Source organism: Festucalex cinctus, chromosome 14, assembly GCF_051991245.1.
Source record: "Festucalex cinctus isolate MCC-2025b chromosome 14, RoL_Fcin_1.0, whole genome shotgun sequence".
NCBI lineage: Eukaryota > Metazoa > Chordata > Actinopteri > Syngnathiformes > Syngnathidae > Festucalex > Festucalex cinctus.
This window is the reverse complement of record NC_135424.1, coordinates 22,718,533-22,735,281: the sequence shown is the minus strand read 5'-3', so window position 1 is coordinate 22,735,281 and position 16,749 is coordinate 22,718,533. Positions and strand designations below refer to the sequence as shown.

Genomic DNA, 16,749 nt, shown 5'->3' with positions numbered 1-16,749 from the left:
TGAACTAAAACAATATCTGCATTTGGAGCATGTGTTCTGACAAGAATGAGGCAGTAGATGTAAATGCAATGAACGCCGGTTGTAACATAAAATCTTACTATTAACAAAAACAAGTCTTATTGATTGTCGTAAACTTGTAATCAATTTTGTATTCTTCGTGGGCGGATGAAATTGTTCCATCCTTACTCAAATAACAAGTTCACATTGCGGGACAAATAATTTTGCACTCAAATTAAAAGTCTACTTGTTTAGCACATGTATGTCCATGGACTATGTCACCACAAGTCCATAGAAATACATAATTCATATTTATTGTGTTTGCTATTTGTTCGACTTGTAGTTGTTTATTTTCAAAGTACAAGCTGTTTGAGTGGAAAAACAACACAAGACACATTTTCAAGTCATAATTTTTTTGAAGACTGCTTGTTCTGTGAACTTAAAATGTCATAATTTTTTTGAAGACTGCTTGTTTTGTGAACTTTCTATATACCTGAGTGATGCAATCATTCGGAGTAACTAGCAATAACAAGTCAGTGAGAAAGCAATTAACCTACCATGTGTCATACATAGAAACTAATGCAACACCATATTACATGCGTTGTTATGTAAGTTTTTGTTTGGCTAACTACATGCTCCTTATACTGATTACTGTGATCCAAGGGCATGCAACATGTCTGAAGCCAATGTCCCGTTAAGTGGTATGAGTTTGCCTGTTTTTCTGCCATCTGCATGTTTCCCACTAGCTCATGAGCCAATGCATCTGGCTGCACTATTTAAAGGACCCCAGAGTGAAGACACTGTCGTTTTGCAGTCTCTTTGCCTATCCTCACGGTAAATGGTGTCCATTGGTTCATGGTCATTTTTTTTTCTTTTGTGTTAAATTAATAGCAAAATAATCTCCTGTCATTTTACTTTGAACAGATGTCGCCAATGTGGAGTTTAGGTCTGCTTTGCTTACTTGCTGGCGCATCTTACGGTAAGTTATCTCTTTGATTTTATATTTGAAACATATGTTTGTTTTGTTTTTTGTAATTGTACAAGTGCATTTCAATAAATTAGAGTAGTTCAATAAAAAAAAAAAATGTAACAGTATATGGTATTGATTCATTGCACATATATGTATATATTTCAAGAAAGTTTTATTCGTTCAGCCTACTTTTCAAATTGTATATTTTGTTAACATTTGAATGTAAACTGTTGACATTGTTGTCGGGTGTTTGGCGCATGGGGTCAAAATGTGGTGCTCGTGGGCACCAGGTAGCCCCCAAGGAGCACATGAGTAGGCTTTAGACATGAGTAGTTTAAAACATAGCTCACCAGTGCTGGGACATTGTGATTTCCTAGAAATGTTGTGGACGTGATCATGCTCCCTTGAGTGTATTATTGTAAATTGTTCTACTCAACTCAACTCAACTCAAGTTTATTTATATAGCGCTTTCAAACAGCCTGAACTGTCACAAAGCGCTTTACAGAAAGACAAAAAAAACAAACACAACATAAAACATTAACACCAATACAATACAATCACAACAAATCAACATTCTTCCATCCCTACATACGCTTTGTTTGAAGCAGTTTTTAGATGAAAGAGGACAGAATCAGCCTCCTTTCAGCAGTTGATCAGAGACGTGATCTCAGCATGCAGACGTCATACACGTTTGCTACAAGCTAAGTTTGCTTATAAGCTAGCTCATAAACAAGCAGCTGCTGCGTTTGCGATGAGCACCATACACACAAAAAAGAATGGTCCAATTGTCCAGCCCCATCCAAACTGCCTCTCCTCTCCTCCTACTGAGCAACTAGTTGATGGGGTAGTCTTCCTTTCGACTAAGGTTAGCGGCAATAAAATAGGATCTATCGCCTCACAACCCAAAACAGAATGAGAAGTATAGAAAATGGATGGATGGATGGATGGATGGTGTAATGAGGGCCAGAAACACACTCCCATGTAGTCAAATTTGTGATGTAACTGTACATGCTCCATACCTGCAGCTGCTGAGGTCTGTTTTGGTGAACTTGGTTGCTTTAATGACCTTCCTCCTTGGGGGGGAACCACACAAAGACCTCTCCCTCTTCTCCCATGGGCGGCTGAGAAGTTGGGCACCCGCTTCCTTCTCTTCACACAGAGAAACCGTTACTACCAGGCAAGAAGCAGGCTGCCTTATTCATTTTTACTCTTTTCTCTTATAACGATCCAAAAACTGTTCTACAACAAAGTTACCCTCATTAAGCAGTTTCCTTTCTCTGTCATTGAACCCTCCAGGAGATAAAGACTGACTCAACCATCCATGCGTCAAACTACGGCGGCACAAGAAAAACTCGATTCATCATTCCTGGTTATCTGCATAAAGGAGATGAAGACTGGCCACAAGAAATGTGCAAGGTTAGAATATGCAGTTTGTATTCAAGGCCATCTGAAAAAGAAAAAACAAGTTGTATTATATATGAGAATACAATCAAATTATTTTATGATAAAAGTCTTAAAAAGATGATAATAGTGGTATGGTTGATTAATAAACAAACTCAAAAAAGAGGAGATTTCACAAGAACACTGCACTTTTAAACATATTTCTTTAGTTTCCTCTGAATGTCTTCATTCCTAAAAGTAAATACTTAATATTGGTTGATGAAATTGACAATTGCATTCTAATATCCAGGTTATGCTGAAGTGGGAGAATGTGAACTGCATCGCTGTGGAGTGGAAAGGGGGCGTGAGGACTCGGTATGCCCAGGCAGCCAATAACGGCAGAGTGCTGGCGGCACAGGTGGCATCCATGATGACCTTTCTCATGGTACATTCATTCCTTGGCCCTTCGCAATCACAAAATGCACAAACCATCACTCTGATCAAATTTAAAGGAGATGTGAAAAGGAACTGAATGAATGTAAAAGTGTTAAAATATGCAAATGCATCAAATTTAACTGAATAATTTCACTTTAAAATATATCAAGATACCCATTGAATCGGCTTTTATTAGTGATACTTTCTAATTTAATTTTTCAATAATTTTTAAATAAATAAATAAATAAATAAATAAATACATACATACATACATACATACATACATACATACATAACACACATATAGATTGATCAATAGTATAGATTTTTGAAAAAAATTGAGAAATTTACCTAATTGTGATTTGATTCGATGAAGGGAACATTGTTTGGTTTTTATTTTGTTTTTTTTCAGCAGTGTCTTTATATATGTATCTGTGTTGTATATATGTATTTACGTACAGTGTTAATGTGGGTATAAAAGTATGTGGACTACTGTATGTCACTGATGAAATGTTAAATAGTACTGTCTGTCATAATCACGGGTTGAACAATATAGTGTTGTTAGCAGTTGGTGGTTTAGTATCATTAACTTGAATGAACATATTTTCCGTCCCCAGGGCAACTACAAGCAGACAGCGAAGAAGTTCCATATTATCGGTCATAGCCTTGGGGCTCATGTCGCTGGAGAAGTTGGGAGCAAGATCAGTGGCCTCGTTCGGATCACAGGTAAAAAGTCCTTGTACGTGTTACAGTTGTTATTTATTTGGTAATGCCAACATTGGTGAGTAAGAGAAGCAGAACAATGCCAGGCTGCTTCGTGATCCGTCTTGTCTGTCACTCCGCAGGACTAGACCCAACTGAGCCTTACTTCCATGACACAAATGCAGCAGTGCGCTTGGACACAACTGATGCCACCTTCGTTGATGTCATTCACACTGACGGATATCCTTTCAGCTCAAAACTAGGTAGGCCTACCTAATTGTTGGGAAAATGTTTAAAGTGGACATTGAATTGATGGATGAAAGTTAAAGTACTAAAGTACCACTGATTGTCATGCACATCTAAGTCGGATGAAATTTGTTCTCCACATTTGATCCGTTTCCTGAGGGAGCAGTGACAGCAGCAGTGCCACACTCGCAAATCATTTGGTGATCTACCTCCCAAATCCAACCAACAAGCAGGGTGGCAACGAGTCATATTTTTATTTGTCTTTCGTATGACCCCGCCAGGGTTTGACTTGTTGAGACTTGTGTTGGCGTGGAGTGTTGACGTGGAGTGTTGACGTAGAGACTTGAGTTGGCGTGGAGACTTGAGTTGGCGTGGAGACTTGAGTTGGCGTGGAGACTTGTGCTCCCATGGAGTGTTGACATGGAGACTTGTGTTGGCGTGGAGACTTGTGTTGATGTGGAGACTTGAGTTGGCGTGGAGACTTGAGTTGGCGTGGAGTGTTGGCGTAGAGACTTGAGTTGGCATGGAGACTTGTGTTGGCGTGGAGACTTGTGTTGGCGTGGAGACTTGAGTTGGCGTGGAGACTTGAGTTGGCGTGGAGACTTGAGTTGGTGTGGAGACTTGTGTTGCCGTGGAGACTTGTGTTGACGTGGAGACGAGTTGACATGGAGACTTGAGTTGACGTGGAGACTTGTGTTGGTGTGGAGACTTGTGTTGGTGTGGAGACTTGAGTTGGCGTGGAGACTTGTGTTGGCGTGGAGTGTTGATGTGGAGACTTGTGTTGGTATGGAGACTTGTGTTGATGTGGAGACTTGAGTTGGCGTGGAGACTTGAGTTGGCGTGGAGACTTGAGTTGGCGTGGAGTGTTGGCGTAGAGACTTGAGTTGGCATGGAGACTTGTGTTGGCGTGGAGACTTGTGTTGGCGTGGAGACTTGAGTTGGCGTGGAGACTTGTGTTGGCGTGGAGACTTGTGTTGGCGTGGAGACTTGAGTTGACGTGGAGACTTGAGTTGACGTGGAGACTTGTGTTGGTGTGGAGACTTGAGTTGGCGTGGAGACTTGTGTTGGCGTGGAGACTTGAGTCGGCGTGGAGACTTGAGTCGGCGTGGAGACTTGTGTTGGCGTGGAGACTTGTGTTGGCGTGGAGACCTGTGTTGGCATGGAGACCTGGGTTGGCGTGGAGAAACATGACTAGACGTGGAGAAACATGACTAGATGTGGAGAAACATGACTAGTCGTGGAGAAACCTGACTAGACGTGGAGAAATCTGACTAGATGTGGAGAAATCTGACTAGATGTGGAGAAATCTGACTAGACGTGGAGAGACTTGATTAGACATGGATAAACCTGACTAAACGTGGAGAAACTTGACTAGAGGTGGGAAAAACTAGACTCGATAGCAAACGTTACTAAAAGCACCGCACACCAACAAGACAATGCTAACACAACGCGTGAACAAACCCCCACTGACTAAATACAACAGTAACGACGTAGGGCACTAATTAGGTCACACATACTGGGAAGGGAAGTTACACGCAGGTGGACAAGGTTAACGATAACGAGAGTAGGGGAGACAAAACCGGACAACAGACAACATAAACACGCAAAACTATACCAAAACCCAACCCCCCCAAAACCAAAACCAAAACATGACAAAGAGACTGATGATCTTGACTTCTTGGCTCGCTTGTTGTTGTTGTTGTTTTTTTTCTCCGTTTTTCAAGATGGTGCATCGAGTTACAAGGCAAGTAGGGGGGATATAAATTCTATTTTAGATTTTACAGGGCGCCACTGCACTGAAGTTAGTATTGGAGAAATAGGATCTCTTCACATAAACCTCGTCAGCAATCGAGCAGCAGTATCTGCATCAACTGGAGAATCTTTAGACTCGCTGCAGCCTGATAACTGAGGTTTTGTTTTAAAATCATAGGAGTGATTTTATTTGAAATTGCTCTCTTTGGCGACTGTTGCACGCCGGAGTTCCGGCAAGTCTTAACCCAAAGGAATTTTAGATTCTTTTAACATCCCTAGCTGAAATCATAGCCATCTAGAGCAGCATATCATTAGATCATAATCATGATGTGATTAGATCAACTATGGTTTTATGTTTAAAATACACAACTCATATTTAATTTTGCTTGATTTGTCCTAAATGAAAAAAAAAAAAAAAACATGACGAAAAAAGATGAATAATTTCCAATGTGGTTTCTAACGTGCAGGCCTTGGGATGTCCCAGCCCATCGGTCACATTGACTTCTACCCGAATGGAGGAGAGCTGATGCCTGGTTGCAGTGCAAACAGGGGCAGTGAAACAGACCTGGACGCTATCTGGGAGGGTAAGTTGAACAGACAGGTGGGTGTTTATTAGGTTGATTTAGGGGGAGATGATGAGTTGCTCTTTTCTTTTGCTTTTTTTTTTTTTTTTAAACCAACAAGTAATGTCCAATACTTTCGTGTGTACTCATTCCAACAGCTCCAGAAGTACAACATATATAGTATAAATTTGTCACAACATTTATTAATTTTACGTGAGATGCTTCTAAAGGTTTATGTCATGCCATTTAAGATAGTACTATTGGTTTAGCTGTTGCCATTTACACACAGTAGCTTCACTTAACGTCTTACTTTCTCTTTGTGGTGGAGTTCCCTATCAGGTACAAAAAAATTTGATGCCTGCAATCATGTCCGAGCCTACCAGTACTACAAGGAGAGTATGGTTAAACCTCAAGGCTTTACAGGGTTCCCTTGCTCCAATGCGGAAAGTTTCGCAGCTGTAAGTATTTCTATCAAACTGCCAACAGACACATAACAATTACAGACAGGGGGTTGTTTATGCAACATTTCTAAGGCAGCGACATGAGCTTATCCAAATGTGAAAATAAATCAGTACACTGTAGTCTTTGCTAACAAAATAGTAAAAGGCATACCTACAGTACAGTAAAAATTTGCATGAAAAAAAAAAAAAATCTAAAATGGCAACTGAGTGTGTCTTGTGCAAAGTGATGACTGTTGTGCTGCTCATATCCTCAAACTGTCCCATATCAGGATAGTCATGAACTGAGGATGTCAAATATATTACGTTTTGTTATTTCAAATAGTCAACCAGATACTTATTTTATTTATTGCTTGTACATAAATAAATAAGAATTGTTATTGTAAACAATAATTTACTGAATAGTAAATTATACGTATTTACAAAACTGCATAAAATATCTACATTGATCCATATTGAGCAAACTATATCTTTTTATTTTGCTTGCGTTTGTGAACTTGGTCTGTAAATATGGGTAAATTACAACAACATTTTTCATACTCTGGCCAAAGGTAATTGGTCATCTACTGTAAGAAAGCTGTAAATGGAGGAAAAGTGAATTGGTGTGTATTGTGCAGTTATAGTTGTTCTCTTGGGGCACAGTCATAGAATTCTCCTAAATGTTTTGCCATTCTTTTGGAGGCAACAAGATGTGGATCCAAACCTAATTAAATGAGCCTCTGTTCTTGTATTCATTGAGTGTAATTTTGGGTGTCTGTGTAAAAAGTGTCTCCAAAGCTTTGAGAAAGAATTGGAGGAGAGTGGAATGGTGGTATATCCATGGCAGCGTGTTTATGGAGCCACCACCTGTTGTGGCAATGTGACACCGACACGGCTGTGAACAATTTATTTGCTTTTAGAAGTTGATTCGGCGAGATTGGATTTTTGTTGCAGCACAAGGGAGATATAAACAGGCTTCCATCGTGTCTTCCATTGGGACAACTTGTATTTGCAGCTGTTGGTGGTGATAATGGCAGTTTATCCGAGCTTTGGGCACGTCTTGATCAAAGGCAGCATTGTGTTATTCCTACAGCCGGGATATGCTGGGCACAAATCCACTTGATTCCCACACAGTTATTGTACATACACTGTATGGACAAAATAAATTGTTGGATAGAGCACTCCTCTTCCAAAAAGGCTCTTTGAGTATAAACTGCCCTATGTATGTATATATATATATATATATATATATATATATATATATATATATATATATATATATATATATATATATATATATATATATATATATATATATTGCTTCATCTTTCCAGGGAAAATGTTTCCCGTGCGCTGACGACAAATGTCCTCTGATGGGCCTGTATGCAGACAGGTTCCCTTTGACTAATCTCACCTCACAGTCAAAGTACTTCCTCAACACTGGCAGTTCTGAACCCTTTGGACGTAGGTACACTTTTTTTTTTTAATCCGAGAATATATTTAATTTTAGAGTTTCAGATTAAGAGTCTTTATCCAAGGCATAATGACCAGACAGAGCAGAGGGAGATGAAAGCAATTTAGAAATACTGTGAACATAGTTTTTTTTTTTTTCTTTTTTTCTTTTTTTTTTTTGCTAGGTTACAGCTACAATGTAAAGGTAACTTTGGATGGACCCAGCTGGTCTAACCCTGGCTTCATGTATGTGGCTCTTGCTGGAGAAACTGACAGCACAAAGGAATACCAACTTCACGTGTAAGTCATTTAAGACAGTTATTAAATGAAATAATACTCTCAGAGATTTTGTTTCAGACCATTACGCACTTTACAAGATTTCCTCTGGTTCAGGTTTTAAAATGTAGAATTTAAAATGGATCTGGATTTCATTCATTCAATTGGCATGTACCGGTCCAGCATATAGACGTGTTTGTTTGAGTCGAGCCTTCTTTCAGATTCACTGACTGTCTAGATACTGCCATTGGCCAGTCCACAGTATGGACTTCCTCTAGACCTCAACCTCTAAAAACATTTAAAACAATCAATCAAACAAGATACTCAATCACTATTCTTAAAAAAATACCAAACAAGTGAATGATTGTGTTAAAAGTAAAAGTGAGATGGAACACTATTCATTCCACAACACTTGCCAACTTGGAAAGAAAATAATTAGCTTGTTCCACTTTTAAACTATCACCATTCAGAATCCTTTACAACTCCACAAGTAATGGTTGAAGTAATATTGGTACTGTAATTGTCGTTGCAGTGTGAAGTCGCTATCCAGAGTAAAATATAAACAACAAATAAACTCAATTTCAACAAGTGACAAAGTATGAGTCCACCACTGGAATCTTACTGAAGTTTAATTGCAGTTTATACTCTTTTTCTGAGTGTTATTTTCTTCTTAATAATAAGACCAAAAAAAGAGGGGGGGGCGGGGGGGTTAACTAGCCTAAGAACCAGCTAAATGTGACAAATAAGACTTTTGGTTCTTGTACTGTAAGTTGTGTTGAGAAAAAAAAATTTCTTCCATATTATATACAATACAATACAATACAATAGAATAAATTGTGTTAATTTGTCACCACAATTTGCATCACAATAGTCCTTCATTATGGCTTCCTCTTGAATATTTGTGGGTCATTTTTACCAAGATTGCAAGCAGTAGGGTGACTTTCCCAGCTGACTTTAGGGGATAGATAGATCAGAATGACTCTGTGCCAGACAAAACTTAATATCCAACATCAAAACAAAGTAAAAAAAAAAAAAAAAAAAGTGTCCCCAAATGTGTTACTTGCTATTGTAGTCACATATAAACCAAATATACCAATAAATGTCATGAACGCAAAGCATAATATTTTAAGCAGTTCATGGCCACATATCTCTGAAAGGTTTCAATTTCATTGTCAGCCCCAGTCATGGATCCATATCATTAACTGTATTCCTACTTAGTGATCTGTGCTGTCTGTTTTCAGGGGCACAATGAAGCCAGGAAAGACCTACGAAGTGCACATTGGCGCAGAGGTTGACGTGAATACCGTAACTCAAGTCAAATTTCGCTGGAACAACCACCTCTTAAACCCCTTGAATCCAAAGTATGGGGCCACAAAAGTGGAGCTGCTGAGGTCAAAAGACAAGAAGGTGTAAGTAAACAGAAAAGATCACAACATTGTCACATCACTTTACGTTTCCACATTTGTGTGCCCACACTTTTCCTCTCAACATGTTGGCAATTTAAGAGACATGCTTCTGTAGTTAAATTGTCAACGCAAAGCTGATATGTTGAAGTACTATACATGTCCACTAGAGGACAGCATTGGACTGTCATCTTGAGAGAGTGCGGCAACAGAAAACGGTTTTTGCTGCAGGAAGCCTAAAAACAATACCGCTTGAACATATGTATTTTGTGAATTACATGTAGGTGTTTTGACCTATCAGTGCTTCCCCAATGCACTCCCTAATATTCAATTCATTTTAGAAGTAATGCTAATGACAATTTCAATTTAAAGTCTACCTGTATACCGTTGTCCATTCATCTCTTGTTTTCTCTCTCTTGCAGCACCCACTTCTGTGGAACAGAAAATGTCGCAGAGAATGTGATTCAGTCTGTGCTTCCATGCCAAGTTTAGCTTAATCACAATTATGCACGTGGCATTTCAATAAAGATCTCAAATTCAATTTATTTCCATTATCTTCAATCATGACCCTCTCCAGGGATATTTGAAGACGTTTAATGTATAATCCTTCAAGGGGAAATTCAATTCACTGTTTCACACCGCATTGTGAACCAGATTGTACTCATGCGGGCATGCAAGAAGACATTTAGAGTGAAAGAGCTGGATGGTGGGGGTAAAAAAAAAAAAAAAAAAAAAAAAAAAAAGTTCTTAGTCACTACACCACCTAAATGGGAACAGCAAATAATTCTGAAACGACTTTACAAACTTTTTCTTATAAACTTTATCAAAGAGGTAGGTTTTAATTCTGCTCAAAGTCTGAGATGATTTCTCCTTCCTGGACCAAATCTGGAAGAGGGTTCAACAGGAAAGGATCCAAATAATGAAAGGCTCTTAATCCTACTTCAAATATCAAAGCGTATGTAGGAATGGAAGAATGTTTATTTGTTGTGATTGTATTGTATTGTATTTTATTAGTGTTAATGTTTTTGTTTGAAAGCGCTATATAAATAAACTTGAATTGAGTTGAGTTTTCTAACTTTAAAGATTGTGTGACATAAAATCTAAATTACTGGAGCGCAGTAGTGTAGTATGTAAGTAAGGCATCACAAGCTCTTTAAGATGTAATGCAGCTTTACATATGACATGAGCAGAAGGATTTTAAATAAAGGTCTACATTTTATAGGGAATCATTGAGCGCTGGACCAGATTGGAGCGTTCCCTTCCATGAGACAGTTGGTCAAAGAAACATTTCTTTATGCTGCATAAGTTAAAAAAAATAAATACATAAATAAATGAAATGTTAAGTCAAATAATGAGAAAGGAGAAAAAGTTTGTAAAATAGTACCACTTTTGTCTGACTTCAGATGATCCATTGTACAATTTTTTTTTAACCACAAGAAGAGATTAATTTTCACTCTGATGCATGATGCAATTCTTAAGAGTACAAAACCAGCAGAATTCTATGCAAAAGAATCAGCAGGAGGATCAAGCGAACGGCACCAGAAGCTTAGGCCTAGGGGTGTGCCAAAAAATCGATTCATAAAAGAATCGAGATTCTCATTTATGAATCGAATCGAATCGATATTAATATCCAAAAATCGATTTTATTTAAATTAGAAATGAAGAAGAAGGGAAAAAGGCAGTTGTAGCCCACATGCTGTTTTTGTGGAAAAAGGCACTTTACAATACAAAATCAATAAATGTTTAAACAAAAAAAAGACACTTTAATGTCTCTGTTTGTCATTTTGTCTTGAAAAGCAGACTGGAGTAGATCATGACAATGTTGTGCATATCTGTAAATTGAAGCAGAAATCATTTGTCAATCAAATAATTTTGAATTGAAAATCGTTTGAATCAAGAATCGAAAATCGATTCTGAATCGAATCATAGACCCAAAAATCATAATCGTAATCGAATCGAATCGTGAGACAGTCAAAGATTCCCAGCCCTACTTAGGCCGACTTATTTAATACTCAGCTCTGCCTTCCTATATTGCCCACATGATACCTGCCTTCGCAGGAAGTGATGTCATTCAATTATCATGTAATTGCATGAAACATTTTACATTGTAATTATAAAATGACCCTGGAGCCAACATAACAATCTTGGCTCATTTGAAGTGAAAGATTACATCAGTGCAATTGGACCGGACAGTTTGACATTCAAGTCAAAAAAAATTTCCAGGGATGATGATTGGTTTGGATTTTTCTCTACTCAAAGCAATGTAAATTGGAAACAAATTATTTATGGTTCTAAATTCTTTTCCTGTCATATTCTTCTTGAAAGCCAGTTAACAATTTTATGATCAATGAACCAAAACTTCAAGGTTAAACACCCAAAAGTGTAACAATTTGGACTTCAACTGCAACGTTATATAAAAATATGTCTCTAAAATCAAATGTAAGCCTAACAGTTCAACATCAGCATCATCAGTCAGTCCATGACGCAAAATGGACAATGTGGTTCTACAATGGTGCCAGTTTGCTAGGAACAAATTAAGCCACTTTTATGATATGGGGAAAATGTTTTGAAATGAAAATGGCTTAAATTCAATAAGTACCATAGAGCAATTTAGTACATATTTGAAGGTTCAACTGTATTGTAAAAAAAAAAAAAAAAAAAAGGAATAGAACTGTTTGAGTTTCAGGACTGACGTTTTAGTTTGCTACGCTTGTTAGCATAAGAACAATTTTCCTGCTTCACTTACCCTATCCTGGGACCGGCGTGGTAGCAGAGGGGTCAGAGCCGAAGGCAACACAGGAAGTTCCAAGACGCAGTACAAATCTTTTTTTTTTTTTTTTTGCACTCACTCATACAAACACGCACACATACAAACGTGGTCTCCCAGGCGGTGAAACAAACCCACGCCAACCTGCACCGAAGGCAAGTGACGGTACCGCTCCACCACCTGGATCCCACCAATCAAATATCTATTTTGTGAATCCGCAGGTACAGCATTTTATCATTTGAACTGCAACTTCCTTTGCACGATATTATTTTATGAGACGTGTTGCACTGAGCTGAATAATGGTCTTTTTTTCATTTTTGATCTCCGCTTAATGTCCATAGCTTGTTAGCTAGATCTGATAAATGCAGTTATCATGTCATGCTATTTTACATTGTTTGTGCCATTTTTCTCAGATTTCAAATGTTCTTAATTCAAAGACAAGTGCAGGTCTCAGCAGGGCTTCAATGCACCAATTGTTTGATCAGGCGATGATCTCAGCAACCAGGTTATGGATGGTGGGTAGTTTGATGAGTTAATATGTCAACAGTATTAATCCTTAGGCTTGAAATATTGCAGGATATCAAATAATATTGCTGATAATGCGAATAATGCTTAAAAAACGTTATCAAGCCGAGAGTCCTGTCTAGCTTGTCTCCCCTCCCACACACACATACACACACACACATGAGCTAAGGCAGCCATCTTGTTTTTAAGCCTTTACCCAGCAGGAAGTGCACACATCTAAATGCAGTAGCCATACCTGGCCAGTGGGGGCATACTAAACATAAAATTACCACTATGGTCAAACCTTCAAAACAAAGCAGAACTAACATAAAGTTACAACTTGGATACGTGCTTATTTAAACTTAAATAATCTTAACCTCTCTCCAAATTCATTGACTTATTAATTCCAACCACCAAGTCCCCTTCGTGATAATGGCTCCAACATACATCAATGCTTACGAGACATTGTCATAAGCATTTCTATAGGTCATGAGGTGGTATGCATTTGAAGTCAATTTGCATCTTTTTTTAATCACAAGTTTGAAATCAACAATTTGATTAAGAAAAGTCCATAATAACTGCCTCAGTTGTTATTAAAAAGTTACTATCGTCACACTTCAGGGTTTTATTCTACACATCAAGCTGCTGACATTCTTGTTGTCACTGTCAAGACCTGTCAGGACATGGAAAGGGTAAATATTACCCTTATTAATGCGGAGCCATCATGTGCCATTTATGCAAACACAAAATCAACAGCAAATTACATGGTGAGATCACTGCTTTCACCTGCTAATTTCAATGCACAGTGTGTCACATATATGTGTAATTCCAAAGTCTTGTGCATGTACGTTTGTGAGCGTGTCGGCAATGCACTCATTAATCTGTCCGTGGCCTTTCGCTGGTTTATGAAGTCCTGATTGTGCGTCATTGTTTTGGCTTCATTTATTTAAACGCACACCCTGTAATCACGCTTGCAAATACACAGCTTTAAAAAGGCGAGCTGCCATTTTCATCATGACGCTAACAAAGTCTATTTGAAATCACTCTGAGCTGAGCCATCAGCGCTCACACAATACCAATCAGAGGAAGAAACTCTTCGCTTCCATGCTTCAAGACTGACTACATTAATAATATTAATAAAACAGCAAAGTGAATGTGTGGGCTAAGAGGTGGCATTGGGGGGTGTCTTGAAATCCTCTAAAGACATCCATCTTTGTCTCACAGTTTTGTTTCTCTTTTCATTATTGGCTCATTGAAAGTGAAGGCTAATGACAAAATAGCAGACTAATTCCTGTAATTATGTGTGTTTGTCAGAGAAAATTTCCAAATGACAGCACTTCTTTTCTCTGCTCTTTAAGCCAGTAGCTTTGGGGGTGGCATCGTTACTAACAAAGCATCTTCTTAACGGCAAGTCATGAATTAGTTGAGGTATAGATGTGGGTGGCAAAGGAAAAATAGCAATCCGAGGGAACGCTTACACAACAAATATAACCCCTGGCCGTTGAGCTGTCGGTGTCATCTTCAAGAGCAACTTCATTTCCAAACAGGAAAAGAATGAAGACATGTCATAATCTACGTTGTTTAGGTTTGGATTTGGTTTCACCTGGATTGGCTGGCAACCAGTTCAGGGTGTACCCCGACTACTGCCCGAAGCCAGCTGGGATAGGCTCCAGCTCCACCAAGGGTCGCCCCTTGTGAGGAAAAGCGGTTGAGAAAATGGATGGATGGATGGATGGATGGATGGATGGATTTGGTTTCATGTTATGGCTCATCTTCTCATGGTTCGTGTCTGTCTCGTTATAGTTTAGTGTCCACCTCTTCTCGTCTACCAATCAGCTCCCTCAGCCACTTGTGTCTTGTCCAGGTGATTCTCGTTGTCTCATTAGTTTGCTTGTATTTAGGTCTCCGTTTTTGTTTTGTCCTGGGTTGGATCATTTGTGTCTGTTCCTGCTATCAGTCGTCATGTAATGTTGGGTCTTGTTATTGTACAATGTGTTTGTTTGTAAATTTTGATGTTGGTCTTTGGACTCCATTTTTGAGTGCAACACTGCCTGGCTTTATCTGCTTTCCTGCACTCGGGTCCTCAATCTCACACCCAATCTGACAAGACAGTGTAAATGTCCGACGAGGTAGTAAGCTACTTAGATTTCACTTAAGGTAACAAATAACCTAATATGTCAAAGACCATAAATTATGTTAGACATGGCATCAGCTAAAAAACAAACAAACATGTTTTTGGTTTAGGAAATAAACCGTAGTAGTAGTAGTAGTAGTAAAGCAGTAGTTTGGCAATCAACCAAATGTTTGCTAGCTCAATATTGTGTAGCACTCAGTAGAATGAACACTGTAAGAAGCCGATGTTGGTTATGGTTGCTATGTTGATAGCATGAATCATTTGTAATTGAGCATAATTATAGCAATACTACTACTACCTGCTAGATTTATTTTTTTTCTAAACTACAAACAATAAATACGAATAGGTGGTAAATGTACCTGTCAAGCAAAAATGTCTATAATTCTGTGTCGCTTCTGAATCAGCTCAGCTTCCTCAGGTCCCTTCACTCTGTTTGCGTTCATTAGTCTTTTGTCCAGTTGTTGGCAGATGAGAGATGGACATTTCTTTATGTATGCCAGAAGTGGATATTCCACCATAGTTTTAGCAAAGTTTCTAAAACCCAGGATAACAAGTCAGCTTGAGGCGGTGCCCGCAAGTGCACAATGAATCATCGACACCTTATCAATTTGGCCTCTCTGATTGGTTTTCTTCCTTTGTTTAATGCAAATAAAGAGACTATGTCTCTCAGATGGCTTGGGAACGCCTTGGGATCCCGCCGTAAGAGCTGGTTGAAGTGGCTGGGGAGAGGAAAGTCTGGGCTTCCCTGTTGAAGCTACTGCCCCCCCGCGACCCAACCCTGGATAAGCGGTAGATGATGGATGGATGGAGATACTGTAATTGATTTCCATAGTTAGTTTACAGTAAGTGAAGTTCACAGACATGATGTCGTGATGTGTTAATGGTATTTTTTTTTTATTTTTTTTTCACATGATTGAGTGTTGTCTTCATGGCAGTTCAGTGAGTTTTAGCACTTTGTCCCTTGTGACATGTATTGCAGCATGTCAACACTTCGGGAGGTTAAACAAATATTCAAACCAGACAATCATAATTTTCTGACCTTTACTTTGTCTTTTTTATCCCAAAAATGAGTCAGTGTCCCTGTTATTGTCCCATGATTTTCATTGGTTAGCCACCGTGCACTGAATGAGTGATCAAAAGGAGAGAATGGATTTGGGAGGGCAGCGGAGTGAAGGACCCTTTGGAGAGTTTGGGTGCCGCCCGATTACCGTGGCAACTGCTCTCTCTTGATGGCTATTTGCGGAAAATGGGCCATGCCTGTGCAACCTCTTCACCCTGTCCACAGTCTGCTTCTACAAACGCACACTCATGCACATCCAAGCTGAAATGAACCTTGCCCTGTGACGGGTTGAGTGGCTCTTTAGCGCCACTTCTGTAAAAATAATACACTCGATGCACAAATGTAATGTGGTCACTCAGTGCATTCCTGTGGTTAATTTCTAGTTCAACCGGTGAAACGCTGTTGGAAGTTAACTTGAGGAGAAGTGATTTTTATTTTCAACAGAAGAAGTATTGCAATGAATATGTTGGATATATATAAAACACAATAGCAGGAATAAATTGTGTAACCAAACAAGTAACAGTTGTTTGTTTGTGTGAAAAGTTCAGCTCACAGAGGAGATCCTTATTTACAAGGGCCTCCAAAAGAAATGACTGAAAACAGTCACAGGATGTGCAGTAGTTGGCAGTTTGCAAAGAAACACTACGCAAACTGTCTGAGCCTCACAACGT

General features: G+C 38.8%; 1 protein-coding gene across 1 annotated transcript; it reads left to right on the top strand.

The window, feature by feature from the left end:
• The first annotated feature begins 921 nt into the window (after positions 1–921).
• Positions 922–10,112, top strand: LOC144001304 (inactive pancreatic lipase-related protein 1-like). Its single transcript, XM_077495514.1, has 12 exons — positions 922–976; positions 1,993–2,144; positions 2,264–2,383; positions 2,658–2,792; positions 3,400–3,508; positions 3,628–3,747; positions 5,950–6,066; positions 6,385–6,503; positions 7,817–7,946; positions 8,120–8,234; positions 9,452–9,619; positions 10,036–10,112. Exons 1-12 carry the CDS (start codon positions 922–924, stop codon positions 10,103–10,105), a joined length of 1,410 nt encoding a protein of 469 aa, XP_077351640.1. The 3' UTR covers positions 10,106–10,112.
• The last annotated feature ends 6,637 nt before the right edge of the window (positions 10,113–16,749 follow it).

Coding starts and splice junctions, on each gene's coding strand:
- LOC144001304 (XM_077495514.1), top strand. CDS start 922: ATGTCGCCAATGTGGAGTTTAGGTCTGCTTTGCTTACTTGCTGGCGCA. Junction 6,504..7,816: donor ATGCGGAAAGTTTCGCAGCT/GTAAGTATTTCT, acceptor TCATCTTTCCAG/GGAAAATGTTTCCCGTGCGC. Junction 7,947..8,119: donor CAGTTCTGAACCCTTTGGAC/GTAGGTACACTT, acceptor TTTTTTTGCTAG/GTTACAGCTACAATGTAAAG.